The sequence below is a fragment of the Nematolebias whitei genome, chromosome 19, assembly GCF_014905685.2.
Source record: "Nematolebias whitei isolate Nwh7 chromosome 19, NemWhi1, whole genome shotgun sequence".
Taxonomy (NCBI): domain Eukaryota; kingdom Metazoa; phylum Chordata; class Actinopteri; order Cyprinodontiformes; family Rivulidae; genus Nematolebias; species Nematolebias whitei.
Window position 1 is genome coordinate 14,166,747 of NC_056516.1, and position 14,590 is coordinate 14,181,336.

A 14,590-nucleotide genomic window follows, 5' to 3' on the forward strand; every position below is an offset into this window, starting at 1 on the left:
ATTCAGTGATTTTGGGCCAATTTCAGCTTTTTTCAGATAATTTCAACTGTATTGGACTAATTTCTGCCTCTTTCAGCCCTAGTGGGCACAAATAAGCTCACTTCACTTCTTTTTCGAATGTAAGCTTTTTTCTATATTTCTTTAGCTACTATTCAGCTGTTTTGGGGAAATTTCAGCTTTTTAAAGATAATTTCCATTTCTGCTTTCTTCTGCTAATTTAGGCTTGTTCTTCCTTTTCAGCTACATTTATGCATGTTTTTAGCTAATTTCAGCTGTTTTTCAGCAGGTTCTTCAGCAAGATGCGTTTACACGGCACTTTTGCAGGAAAAGCAAATTCTCTAGTTGTGTGAATGCTTCGAAGAAGTCTCTTTCTCACCCTTAATCAATGCTTAAAAAGCAGCTATTAATGATTTATAAAGTGTTTATAGAGGAATTAATAACATATCTATAAACTATTTATTACCCATCCATACGGGGAGCCTTATTGTAAAGTGGTATTGTTTGTTTTTACAATCCTAGTTTAGGTTTTTGTGATTTTTGAAGATGTTGCCACAAAATGTTCAACTTGAAGCACAGGCGATACGGTCGTTACGTTTGTTATCTGGCACGCAAAATCCAAACTTTAAAAAGTGTTCAAACTGGCCTGCTGGTCCGAGATGGATCAAATCTTTGTCGCTTCCTATTTTGTGTAAAATTTGAATCGTATTCATTCCAGACTTGTCGTGGCAAGACTTTCAAGTTGAAAAAATTAAAACATAATAAGAAGTAATTATAATACATACTCTATTGTTAACTAATTCTTAAATAATCAAGAAATAATCCTTGTAAAACTGCTAATAGAAAGCAAGGCACAAGAAATGAATGCTTAAAAAAAACAATACGTCATATTGATTATTCTGATGGAGCGTTCTCAACGATCCAAGAAGATAAATCTTCTTTCTCAAGAATTCTTTGAAAACGAATCCGTCCAGAGGACCTGACCCCTCCTCGCTAGATGTCACGACGAAGCTCATTCATACAGTTAGATAAATAAATTGAAATATTACGTTAAGTACTGAAGTTGTGTCTCTTTTTCAGTAAATGTCGACCAAGACTGAAACAAGTCTGTAATTTTGACTCTGTTTACGCTCTTTCCTAAATCTTTGCAAACAAGGGAAACCCTGGGCCTCCCTTCAGATCTCAGTGGGATTTGCCTGGTTAAAAAAAGCTTAATAATAATAATAATAATAATAATAATAATAATAATAATAATAATAAAAATGGTAATGAAAGCTTCTTATTTTCAGAAAGAATTTATACATAAAATAAAGGCATTTTTGTCTTTTCCCCAGTCTGTCTCACTTTCATGGGACATGATGCGTCCTCTTGTACCTCACATCCAAACTCATTGATTCCATCCTGTCTCACTATTGACTCTTGAAAAGTGGACGAGGTGACACTTCTAACTTGTAAAATCTCCTACATGGAAATGTTTGCAACATGAAAATGTATGTGTGTGACAACCATATGCTTCTACCAATTACAGTAAAAAACACTTAGATTACAAAAAGACTATTTCAGGCGTGTTTTCTACTTCAGTTAATCCCTTCTGTTTCCAGGAGGAAGCCGCTGCACCATCGTTCAACAGCAAATCAAGATGATAAATGTTCCTCGCTCTCCCTGAAGCGGCACAGCTTTACCTCTCTTGATGACACGTGTCCAGTGACCACAGACATCTCGCATACGAGGCACTCACACTTTTTTAACTTCTGTACATTGTTCTGCATCTTTTCTGTTCCACAGTTTTCAAGCTATTTCACCAAATCATAAATCAAAACGTTCAGCTCCTTCAGGACAATCCTGCTGTGACTTTTGGGACTGGGGCAACTTTAGCTTTTTGAAATATTTAGCCTTTTCTGCCATTTTTGTTCTCATAGAAAATTAATTAGGCTCATTTTATATCCCTCAAATCTTTAGATCTGTTTACAACCTTTTACTGCTCCTTTCACATTTTGCCAACTATAGGATTTACCAAGAAGGAACGTCTCAGGCCCAGTGTTGAAACTGGACCATGTGTCAGCCACAGACAGGACCTGGAAGTTGGTTCCACAAGAGAGGAGCCTGATAACTCAAAGAGCTTCCTCCCATTCTGCTTTTGGAGACTCTAGGGACCACAAGTAAACCTGCAGTCTGACTGAGAGCGAAGTGCTCTGTTAGGAAAATATGGAACCATAAGATCTGTAATATAAGATGGAGCTAGGTTGTTGAGGGCTTTGTAGGTTAGACGTAAGAAATAGCTGCAGCTTATTTCTGCAAGTTTAAACTTTTTCTGCTATTTCAGCTACTATTTAACTGTTATTATGCTAATATGAGCTTTTTCAGCTAATTCCACATGTTTTGCACTCATTAAAAAAATTTCAGCCTAAGTCAGCAAAAAATATGCTCTCTCCACTTCCTTCTTGTAATTTCAGCTTCTTTTTGCTTTTTATCTACTTTTCAGCCTTTTTTGGGTGCTAATTTAAGCTTTTTTTTTTTTAAGCTAATTTCCCCTTTTTTATGCTGATTTCTGCTTCTTTCAGCCTAATTGGGCAACTTTGTGCTCTCTCCACTTCCTACTGCAAATGTAGGCTTATTCTACCTTTAGTTTTAGTACCTTAAGTTGAAAATTATATTTTTTAGCATATTTAGCTAATTTCAGCTTTTTTCGGATTAATTCAAGTTTTTTTCGTGAAAATTTCTGCTCCTTTCAGACTAATTAACTCTCCTTCTACTAATTCCAGCTTGGTATGCTCCTTTCAGCTTAATTATGCTAGTTTCAGATATTTCTGCTATTTCAGATACTTATTTAGCTGTTTTTATGCTAATTTGAACTTTTCAGCTAATTCCTCATTTCCGCTCCTTCCATTTCCTTCTAGTAGCTTAAGATTTTTTTCTGCCTTTCAGCTACTTTTCATCCCTTTTTTCCCCCTAATTTTAGCATTTTTAGACAATTTCCTAATTTTCTGCTAATTTCTGAATATTTAAACCAGTTTCAGCAAATATTTGTTCTTTCTGCTTTCTTCTTTAAACTTGTTCTTCCATTTCAGCTATTTCAGTTCCTGAGCATGTTTTTTTTTAAGTTAATTTCAGCTGTTTCTCTGCAAGATAATAAGCATTCGCACTGCATTTTCACAGGAAATGCAATTTCTCTGTATTTCAGTTACGTCACCAGTACGTGTTGAGGGTGGGATGAGAACGCAGTGACGGTTAACTTAAGGTTGGACACGACAGCACGTCACACAGATGGAGCTTCAGCACACAGAAAGAGACGAAGGACTCCACAGAGGAAGTGACAGGCATATGGTAAAAAAAAAGGTCTTTTAAAACAGCACTTCCCCGCTGGATGCAGAACAGGAAGTTGCAGCTTCAACGACTGCAGCCTGGAGTGAATGTGGACCTGCAGCTGTTTTCAGTGAACCAGCAGAGCTGCTGCTCGCTCTGAGGATGTGAACAAACAAATCTGACATGATTATATAATCCAGACAGTCTAAATCACTGAGGATGACTGTAGGGTACCTGCTGTCTGTGAGTCTCCATCTGTCTTTCTGAACCGTCATCACGTGTTCAATACGTTTTATTTCTCCTTCACAACAAGCAGATGGGACCACAAATACTGGGAGGCTGCACGAGAGAACACAACGGGACTTTTCCGTGGCGTCGAGCCTTTGTTGTCGATCGCCGCTGATTTATGGAGGTGATAAAAGAAGAGCGCAACACGACTGCAGAGGAGATACTGAGGGACGCACGGCACGAAATGGCTGCCATAAATACAGACAAACAATATTTACCAACATGATATCGCCTTAAAGCTGAAAAAAGACCGGGCAAGAGAAAATGTTGAAACATCAAATGCTCATACAGAGAAGGATCCAACACTTAGGGGCTCAGCGATGACAGACGCCCCATAGATAAGCGATACATATAAGTATAATTTCAAATAGCTTAAAATTCTAGGAGTCACTAACGCTTGAGTGAAACAAACATGGCTGCAGTTTCAAGAACAAATATTCCAGTGTGACAGGTGCTTTTTCCATCTTTGTGCCCACAAACATCACAGGTAAACCAAGGTCTTACTGCTCTTGTAACAAACAGCTGAGAACATTTTGATTTGGAATCATGCGACAGGAAAGACTTGTAGTTTCTTGTTATTGTTGTCTAAGACTTGTAGCTGTTGGCAACGATAAACTACAAGAGAACAAACGAGAGCTCAGAATCTGATGAAATGACGTCACCCAACGCCCTCCCTGCTTCAGACTGGCATCACCTCATGTTGAGAAACGATGGAGTTAACGTCAGACCTTGAAAATATCTTTCTACTGATCTCATCACCCTCAGAGTGTGCGCTGTGTGTGCATCGTGTTCATTAGCAGTGGCGGCCATCTTTAATTTGAGTTACTCCAAAAGGTAACTGGTTTTAGGATTACATCCAAAGATTTCCTTCTGAGAGTTTCATTAAAATACGTTCAGTGGCTCTTGAGATATTTTGCTAACAGACAAAGCAGTTGACTCCCAACAGTTAATACTACAGTTATACGTGAAAATCGTGCCAAATAAGCAGAACGTGGAGTTTGTCTTATGAATGAATCTTAGCTACATGAAGTTTTAGAACAATGCCTGTTAAAATTACTGGAACCAGTTTAGTGTTTTCTGAGGTCACTGGTCTGTGGTGGCAATGTTCAACTGAACTGGCTCCAAAACAACAATCACTTGTTGAGGCACATTCCTGAAAGTTTCACTAAAATCTGTCCAGTAGTTCACAAGATATTTTGCTAAAAACAGACAGTCGACTCCAAATAGTTCTTGGTAATTTTTTCAGCTAAGCTCTCGAACAATCGGAGCTCTTGACGTGACGGGAATGAATTCATTTTAGATTTTATTTTTTTCATTTACCCTTTAGGTAGTGTCATTAATAATAATATTAATAATAATTACAATAATGGTATAATATCTGTAGAAATGACTGCTTTATTGTTGTGTTTTCTAAGGTCAATTGGCTGTGGCGGCCATCTTGAATCAGGTTAAGTCCACAACTTAATTAGTTGTAGATGTTCATCCAGTTATTACTTTCTGAGAGTTTCATTAAAATCTTTGGCTCATGAAATATTTTGGTGAGAGACTCATAAACATCATCCATCTTTGCCTTTAGGCAGCCGGCGATAAAGATGAAATTTGAGGGGTCCCATGCTTGTATATACCTTGGCCTTTAAAAAATATAAATACGCCTCTGGTTCAAAACAAACTGGAAGATGATAAAATAATGTTGAAGTTTTATTCTAATTTAAACTGTATTCATAGACTTACGGCTACTAATTTGATTTAAAAATTAGCTTAATTGCTGAAAATATTTCACTGGCTGATTTGTAATAAAAAAACAGATGAAAATAATAAACAGATGAAAACTTGCATGTTTATTCATCTGAACTAAAACACCAATTTATTGTCAGACCAGATTTTTTTTATTGTGCGTAAAAATATCTTTACGCACGATTTACGCACGGATTCCTAACAGAATTGCTCTCATCCAGTGCGCGTGATGACTAATAACGCACGCGCCAGGGATGATTAATGTGCGGGATGGCTCATGATGTTCACCCACCCCCTCCCCCCCCACCCCCCTCCACCCCTCACCTGTCCTTTTACGAGGCTGGCAGCAAACTGCCTCATAACCGCCTCCACCGTGTAGGCGCTGGACCACCCGCGGGGGGTCAACAGCTCCATGCAGATGGCCCCCCCGTCCAGCACGTAGCCGTTCTCCAGCCGGGGCGTCAGGACCCGCATGAACGGCGGCGAGAAGGGGAAATTGTCGGGGAAGGTGACGTTGAGCAGGATGAACTCGGTGCTGGTCTCCTTCATGTCCTGCCACAGCGCCGAGTCCTTGTCCACCTGGTGCAGCTTGACGTTCCAGTCGAACAGGTTGTCCTCCACCAGCTCCACACTGATGAAGTTGTCCCCTAACCTCCGGATCTCCTGCAGCTCCTTCATCAGCCTGCGCGTCCGCACCTGGGTGCAGTGCTGCCGGTGAGGCGCCAGCGGTGCTATGGAGGCGGCGGTGGTGGCTTTACTCCCGCCTACTCCCCCACCACCACCTCCTCCTCCTCCTCCTCCACCCGCGGTCTGCTGCTTCTCCTTCGCATCTTTGCTCTGCTTCTCTCTGCCGGTCGGCTTGTCCTTGCCGTGCTGGTCCAGCTTCCTCGCCTTGATCTCCGGGGTGCTCAGCAGGTTGGTCTCGTTGGTGGTCTGACAGTGTTTGTTGGCGTTGTTCTTCTGGGACCCCTTGGTCCCCTTCAGCGAGCCCTGGTGGTGCTTCGGGTCCTCGGTGTCTCGGTCGTGCAGGCGGATCAGACCGATCTTCCGCAGTAAGGTGGCCATAATTTAGGAGGCTTCTACCCGTCCTCCTCCACCTCCTCCTCCTCCTCAGGGGGCGACACTCACCCTGTCGAGTGGGCTCCCGTTCTAAGACTCGACCTCTGGATGCTGATTAGAAACGTCCACTTGTGCCGCAATCCACCTCCCTCCGCTCGCTGCAGCCTTCAGGACGAACAACCGCGCCGGGGAGGAGGAGGAGGAGGAGGAGGAGGAGGGGTGGGGGGAGAGAGATCCTGCGCCGGGTTTCTCCTCAGTGCATCGTCTCAACACGGTGCGACTGGAAGGAAAACACATCAACACGACACATAAACAACAGATCCACAAATAAACATTTCTCCCCCCCCCTTTTTTAAGCTCCTGTTACTGCGGTTGTTCCATTATCGGACGATGCGCTCCGCAGAACCAATGAGGTGATCTGCTGCACTTCAGGACAAGGATGCGCGTTCACCGCGACTGAAACCGTCACTATCAAAGGAGAAACCAAAGGAAGATGATCCGAAGGCTGCAGGACAACTGGCATGAATAATGCAGAGACGCAGGCCACATAAAGCACCGGCCGTCTTTATGGGTTCTATAAAGACAAGGCATCTGTCTAATCTCCATAACTCAATGAGGTATAATCTGTATAATCTATCATTTAGACGTGTATCCCACTGTCCTTAAATGCTCCACATTCTCAAACAGAACATTTCAGCTGTCCGACATCTTACCGTGGACCGGTGAAATTCGGAGAATGCGCGCGCGCTCCGTGTCCCGCCGCGACGCCCCGGACACACGATCCCGCTGTGCGTAAAACGGAGAACAAGCTCCACCGTGCAGTGAGTCCGTGAGTCGGTGCGCGCTGCAGCAAAGAGGAGGAGGGTGATGGTGCTGGTGAAGAAGGAGGAGGACCGTTTTGATGTGCGTCTGCAGCTGCGGCAGCTCCTGCTTTAATGCAGCCGAGGACGAACCCCCCCTCCTCCTCCCCCCCAACAGAAAATCCCTCACCCCTCAGACCGTCTGTTCTCATACGCGGACGGCTGCCTTTCAAAATAAAAGCGCACCAAGTCAAAGCAGGCCAGTGCTCAAACAGCGCCAGTTCATGCATCTTGTTGTTTCCTATTTTCTGATGAGAGCTCTTCACTCTCAGACTGAAGGTTTACCGTGTGTAAAGTTACACAGTCAAAAGTTAACATAAATATTTCGGTTTATTTAACTTTTAATAAGAAAAACGTTTTGTTTTCAAAGTCATAACATGTTATTCATACATTTATAAATGTCATAGTTCCAAACTAAATATTTAATTTACAAGCTAAATATTTAGTTTACAAACTAAATACTTAACTTGCAAATTAAATATTTAGTTAGTAAACTAAATATTTAGGTGTAAATTAAATATTTCATTTTCAAGCTAAATATTTATTTTCAAAACTAAACACATCATTTCCAAACTAAATATTTATTGTCCAAGCTAAATATTTCATTTCCAAACTAACCATTTAAGTTCTAAGCTAAATATTTAATTCCTAAAGTAAATATTTCATTTGCTAACTAAATTTTTAGCTTGACGTAAATATTTATTTTCCAAGCTAAACATTTAATTTCCAAATTGACTATTTAATTTTCTAACTAAATATTTAGCTCGGACGGACCTAAACATTTACCTTGCAAGCTAAGCTAAGGTAGATCTAGTTTACAAGCCAAATATTTAGCTAGCAAGTTAAAAATTTAGTTATCAAATTAAATATTTATTTTGGAAATTAAATGTTCAGCTTGGAAAATAAATATTTAGGTTTGAGCTAAATGTTTAGATAGCAAATTAAATATTTAGTTTAAGAATTAAATGTTTAGCTTAGAAATTAAATATTTAGCTTGGAAATTAAATATTTAGTTTGGAACTATGACATTTATAAATGCATGAATTACATGATGTAAATATGATTTTGAAAAAAAATTTTTTTTTTTTATTTTTTATGAAAGGCTAAATAAACCAAAATATTGCTGTTAATTTTTGACTGTGTAACTTTATAAATGGCCCCCCATATACTTGTGGCTCCTAGAGGCTGTAAAAGTAGAATGGGAGGCAGCACTTTCAATTATCTGACGCCTCTCATGGAACCAACGTCCAGATTTTGTCTGTGAGGCTGACACTCTGTCTACTTTTAAGAGTAGGCTCAAGACTTCCGTATTTGGTAAATCCTATAGTTACAGTTATCTGGGGTTTCCTGAGCTATCCCTTAGTTATGCGGCTTGGACTCCTGAAAGACAAACGGACCACATCCACTCACTCTGGAGCTCTGTCTAAATCGGACGTGGGCAACATATGGCCTGAGGGCCAAAAGTGGCCCTTGGACAATTTCCATCTGGCCCCCAATAGTTTTATCTGAACAGTTCCTTTCAGTTTATTTATATAGCGCCAATTCACAACAAAGTTGTCTCAGGGCACTGAACAGAAACATTCACATACAAAGAGCCAAACAGTAAAGTTCTCTATCTAAGGAAGAGAACAGAAAACATATTTTAAATAAACTAGCATGTTGTCAATGAAAATTGTCTAAATTAAACATTTTGAACAAATACATAAAAAAAAAAAAAACCTTCTGATAAAGATCGGATTAAAGCTAAATCATATTTAAGTCATTTATTTTGGCATTTTTAGGCAAACAAATGTCACAAGGGCCAGTTTACAGAAATAATTTGTTATATTCCTATAGCGTGTTGGAGAGACATATTTTTATCAGACATGATAAGTATGTTACAACAAGGAAAAACTTGACAAAGTCTTCTACATTACCTGTCTTCAAGAAAATGTATTTTCCAATTCTCTATGCGGCCCTTTGATCGCTTCAGATATCTTAATTTGGCCCTCTGGGGAGAAACAGGTTGCCCACCCCCGGTCTAAATCCATTGAACTTGGAGTTCTTGTGTTTCTTTGAAACGGTGAGTCAGAGCCGAGGAATGTCACCACCACTATTATTCACTTTTAGTTTTCTTTTGACTCCCAGCACAATCAGCACCTGCGTGTTTTTATCTAGAGTATAGAGAATGTGAAACAGAACCAAAAGTCCTTTAAAAGTACTTTTTAGGGTAAAGTCAGCAGCTGTAAAGACAGCGTTTGTATGTTTATGAGAAACTAAGAACATTTTTGGAAGTAATTATTTAGCCATTCAGTAGTATCAGAATGATTTATTCTGCTCTTCCTGAACGTTCTTGCCCAGTTTGTCAGTTTAGCTTTCACACACCAAAAGATGAGGACTACCATGTTCAAGCTGTTCATGAAAATTACTACGAAACTATAAAATACACAAAGTACCGTCACCAAAAGAAACAACATGTATGCACAATCAGTATATTACCAACATATATACACAAAGTACATCTTGACAGGTATTACCAGTTTCAAGTCAGTGCCACCTCAGCTAGCTTAAGGCTAACATTTGTGGGAATCTAATTCATAGCTAATAAGTAGCATCTTTGTCACAAATCTTCTTCTTCTTCTTCTTTCAGCTGCTCCCTTCTTCAGGGGTCACCACAGCGAACTAACTTGCACGAAGACTTGACAATGGTTTTTCCTGTGGATGTCCTTCCTGACACAACCACAGACCACTGAGCTACCACAGCCCTCTGTGGAGCAGAGAGCTGCTATCTAGGGTGCCCGGGGAACAGATGGTGGGGGTGAAGGGCCTTGCTCAAGGGCTCAGAGTGGGGCAAATGAGGGTGGCGAAATAAAAACTTTAAAAGAAAGTCAGGGCATTTTTGAAGTGATGTTTCTCCAATGGCTGTCAGTAGTTAATACCTAAGGGTTGTGACATCAGTATGCAGCGCGGAGGGTTTTAACAAAAGTCTTTGTTCAGCAGAGACTAATAATTAGCTATAGGCTTGTTTTTAAAAGTTTTTCAACCTTATAAGTCAACTCTTTCTCAAACATGATATATTAGCTGATTTCAAAGTGTCTGTGCATCTGTCAAAACTGTGCCTGCAGTCAACCTACTTCACATATGGGGAGCAATATTATAGGCAGAAACATGGGTGTGCTATGGGGTCTCCAGTTTCTCCTATTGTTGCCAACCTGTACATGGAGGAGGTAGAAAAGAGAGCCTTGACGTCCTTTTCAGGGACACCACCAAGTCATTGGTTCAGGTATGTTGACGACACCTGGGTTAAAATTAAATCTCAGGAAATCCAACATTTTACTGACCACATCAACTCTGTGGATAAATACATCAAGTTCACACGAGAAGATGTAAAAAATGGCAGGTTGGCTTTCTTGGACTGTGAGGTCTCAGTCTCTGATAGAGGACATTTGCAAACTGAGGTGTACCGCAAACCCACCCACACAGACCAGTATTTGCAGTTTGACTCCCATCACCCTTTGGAGCACAAGTTAGGAGTCATCAGGACTCTGTATCACAGAGCAGACAGCGTCCCCACTAGCTCAGGAGCCAGGCAGAAGGAGAAATCCCACACAAGACAGGCTCTAGAGCAATGTGGATATCCTAACTGGGCCTTCCTGAAAGCAGAGAAGAAACCCAAACAGGACTCCAGTCAGCCAACAGGTGAAAAGGAGGAACCCAGACCCAGACCAGTGGTCATTCCATATGTTGAGGGAGTATCAGAGAAACTGAGACGTTTATTTTCTAAACATAACGTCCCAGTGGCTTTTAAACCCCAAAATACATTACGGCAAAGACTGGTTCATCCCAAAGATCCAGTCCCCCGGCACAAACAGAGTAATGTTGTGTATGCTGTTCAGTGTCAGGAGGGTGATTAGTCTTACATCAGGGAAACTAAACAGCCACTGGCCAAAATGATGGCCCAGCACAGAAGATCAACATCATCAGGCCAGGACTCTGCAGTCTATACTCATCTCCAGACCAGCGGTCACTCTTTCAGGGATGAAGATGTTCACATCCTGGACAGAGAGGAACGATGGTTTGAGAGAGTGTTTCCCCTCCTCCTTGTGTTCAGTCCTTGTCTCACATGTGTCTAATGTTAATCACTGCAGGTGTCTGCCCTTTGTCCCAATCAGTGTTGTGTATTTATTCAGCTCCCTGGTGTCTTGTCTTTGTCTCCGGATTGTCCTTTATGGTATTGTGTTCTGCCTCCCGTCCTGTCCGCCTTGTTTAAGCCCCTTAAGCTGCCCTGTCGGCGCTTTGATTTTGGTTTCTGTAAATAAACCTGGTTTAACTTTTACTCTTGAGCCTCTTGTCATCCTCCTGCACGTGTGTTCAAACACCCCTGATGACCGAACATGACAATTCCTAATCTTATCCATCCTTGTCACTCCTGGAGAACCTCATCATCTTCATTTCTGCCACTTCCAGTTCTGTCTCCTGCCTTTTAGTCAATGACACCGTCTCCAGACCAGACAACCAGTGATGGACAAAGTACTCAACTCTAGTACTTAAGTAAAAGTATTGATACTCATAGTCAAATTTACTCAACTACAAGTAAAGGTTGCTCAGTCAAAAGTTTACTCAAGTTAAAGTACTGAAGTACTTACTTTTGAAAATATTTAAATATTCAAAAGTACATGCATTTAAAAATACTCAATACGTATAATATTTTTTAATATCTGTACATTGCTGTATTGTTTTGAGTGATGTTACAGAACCTTGCACCTCTCTGAAACCACCTGATGATGTAGTGACATGTAGAACCACTCTGCTACAAGGCAACAACACGTGCCTTAGTAAAACCCAGTGGTGATTTTAGCCTCTTTTGGGGGGGTGCTCAAGCACCCCTAAATTTTAACTCGGCACCAATGAAAAATAAAGTAAAAAAATAAAATCAAATCCCCCTTTTTTTGGAGGTGGGGGGAGTAGGTGTCTGGGTTTGGGTTCTGCTTATTGCATTTATGATTCAATGCCACAAAATAAACTGATCTGTTACCATTAAAGAGTAACAGATCATTGTAATACTTGGTTTAGTCACATCATGACTTTAATTTCTGGATGTCCAGCCCCAGAGCTGATAGTAACTGAGCAGTTTAGGTAAATAGCCCTGATTTAGAGGGTGGAATACAGTTTATTCCATTTCCAAAACCTAAACTGAGTCTGGAAAAATATAAAAGATGATAAAGCCCCGCGGCGCAGCCGAATACAGCAGTGATAAACAGGAAGTACCACATGTTCATCTGTACGAAGGTAACTGCAGGTAAATCCTCCATTTTCTGTCATAAATACACTGTATGCTTAACGGTTAAACTAAAGGTTCATGCTTTAAGCTAGCCGTGCTTTGTTGTGTGTTTTGAATGTAGATACATGTTACAACTTCTTGTTTCATAAGTTTAGTCTTTATGTTCAGTTAACACTAAATGGTTTTGTACAGTTTTGTACACAAACTTTGTGTTTTTGAAACCATTAGTGAAAAGGCCAGACTTCAGGGGTATCTGAGGCAGGCTTGAAACACAAGAGTCAGGGTGGCTTCTGGGTAATACCAGATGGCTAGGCCTCAGACTGACGAAGCCTCTTGGATGAGGGGCGAAACGTTTCTTTTTAACAAAAAAAACGAAGTCCAGATGACATGATTCAACCTTTTTTGTTGGTTTTGTACAGTGTTTATTAAAACAGAGCGCTGCGTCTGTAGCATCTTAGCTAGCGCATCTGTTGTGCATGCCGCTAGCTGAGTGCTACTTCTTCTTGTGCCGAGCTCTCTAAAATAATTATTGAATCAAGTGTTTACTTATGGAGGTAAACATCTATGTTTAACAACCCATTAAAATACGCCAGAATGCAGGAAATGGCATCTACTTTATTCTAAATTTTCTGGGGGAGGACCCCCCCCCCCCCCCCCCCACCCAGTGTTCCCCCCCCACATTACGAATGCTTCTGATGTCAATGGCCACCACACTGCTCAAACCAAGAGCCATTGTAAGCACTGGGGACTAAGCGCCCCTAAAGGGCAGATTCTAGAATCGGCCCTGGTAAAACCTGTAAACCACAAATAATCCAGTATCTTCCCATTTTACATTTCTGTGGGAAGTCATGGAAACCCCTAAAAGGTGATGCAAGTTTAGTCCCGTTCCTCGGCTTTATATTCATGTACCACTTGTGTATGTAAAAGTGCATACGCTGACAGCAGCAACGTAGCACGAAACAGTAACACTGACGACTGAAAGTACTGCCACACTTAACATAGAAGCTTACAAAACAATGAATGTTCTGCACTGATGGATCTAACATAATACCTGAACCAACAATTGGCCAATGGCATTTCAGGAAAGAAAAACAGCAACAGCGGATTACAAAGCTGAGCCAAAAGGAACGAGTAACTAGAAGCTTCCTAGAAATGCAGTGGAGTTGTAACTGCGACGTTCCTTCCCTCCATTGACTACGGTGACATTATTTACATGGACGCTCCTACAAGCACCTGCAGATGCTGCCTATCATGGTGCGCTAAGATTCATAAAAGTCTGTACCTACTGTACCCACCACTGCACCCTGTATTCACTGGTTAACTGGTCACCATTAACTTCACGCAGACTTTCCCACTGGTACATTTTCATCTTTAAATCACTTCTTGGTCTGCTGCCTTCATACATCTCCTCCTACGTGTCTCTGCGTGAGTGCAGTTACAGCGTGCACTCCCAGGACATTATTACCTGCAGTGTTCCCTCAGTGTGGACTGAAGGGCCTTCTACTCCACTCGTTTCCTGGAACATTTTGCAAAACGATCTGAAGCGCTCAACCTTGTCGACAGACAGGACAGCCTAAGTGGCTTCAAACTACTGCTAAGTTCATGGCAAAAACCAACGCAGACATGTTTTTAGCATTTTACATTGCTTTACAATGTAGCTGTTTTTTTAATATATAATTTTCTTCCATTTATTTTTTTCAATTTATGTGCTTTCTTTTGTGATTGTCTACTGTTGTCATCATTCTTTGTTAAAAACAAGTGTCTTTTGTAAATGAGGACTAGATGAGAGACTAACCTGTATAAATAAAGGTTGAATGAATAACGTTCACAAGTTATGCAGTACAAAAAAAATACATTTAACTCGTTAATGTTCCATGTGTACGCTCGCTGCGCCATTTTAACAAACAAATTTCATTTAGGCTTTAAACTGACCGAAACTAAACTCCCACACAGCGCATGCGCCTTCTCACCGGCAGCACGACACTTTTAACGCAGCACGGCAATCGACGTAAGCTGTTTCCGTGGCAACAGTGACGTCTATGACAGCGAATGGCTAACGTTCGGTCGTAAAGCGCTGCGGTGCAGCTGT

General features: G+C 41.0%; 1 protein-coding gene across 1 annotated transcript; it reads right to left on the reverse strand.

The window, feature by feature from the left end:
* Window positions 1-4,173: 4,173 nt before the first annotated feature.
* LOC119426077 (ubiquitin-conjugating enzyme E2Q-like protein CG4502) lies at window positions 4,174-7,314 on the reverse strand. Its single transcript, XM_037693636.1, has 4 exons — window positions 7,095-7,314; window positions 6,484-6,661; window positions 5,647-6,425; window positions 4,174-4,203 (listed from the first exon to the last, which is right to left on the reverse strand). The coding sequence occupies exons 3-4, from the start codon at window positions 6,385-6,387 to the stop codon at window positions 4,174-4,176; spliced, it is 771 nt and encodes a 256-aa protein (XP_037549564.1). The 5' UTR covers window positions 6,388-6,425; window positions 6,484-6,661; window positions 7,095-7,314.
* Between the last annotated feature and the right edge of the window lie 7,276 nt (window positions 7,315-14,590).

Coding starts and splice junctions, on each gene's coding strand:
- LOC119426077 (XM_037693636.1), bottom strand. CDS start 6,387: ATGGCCACCTTACTGCGGAAGATCGGTCTGATCCGCCTGCACGACCGA. Junction 4,204..5,646: donor CCAGCCTCGTAAAAGGACAG/GTGAGGGGTGGA, acceptor GTTCTCTTGTAG/TTTATCGTTGCCAACAGCTA.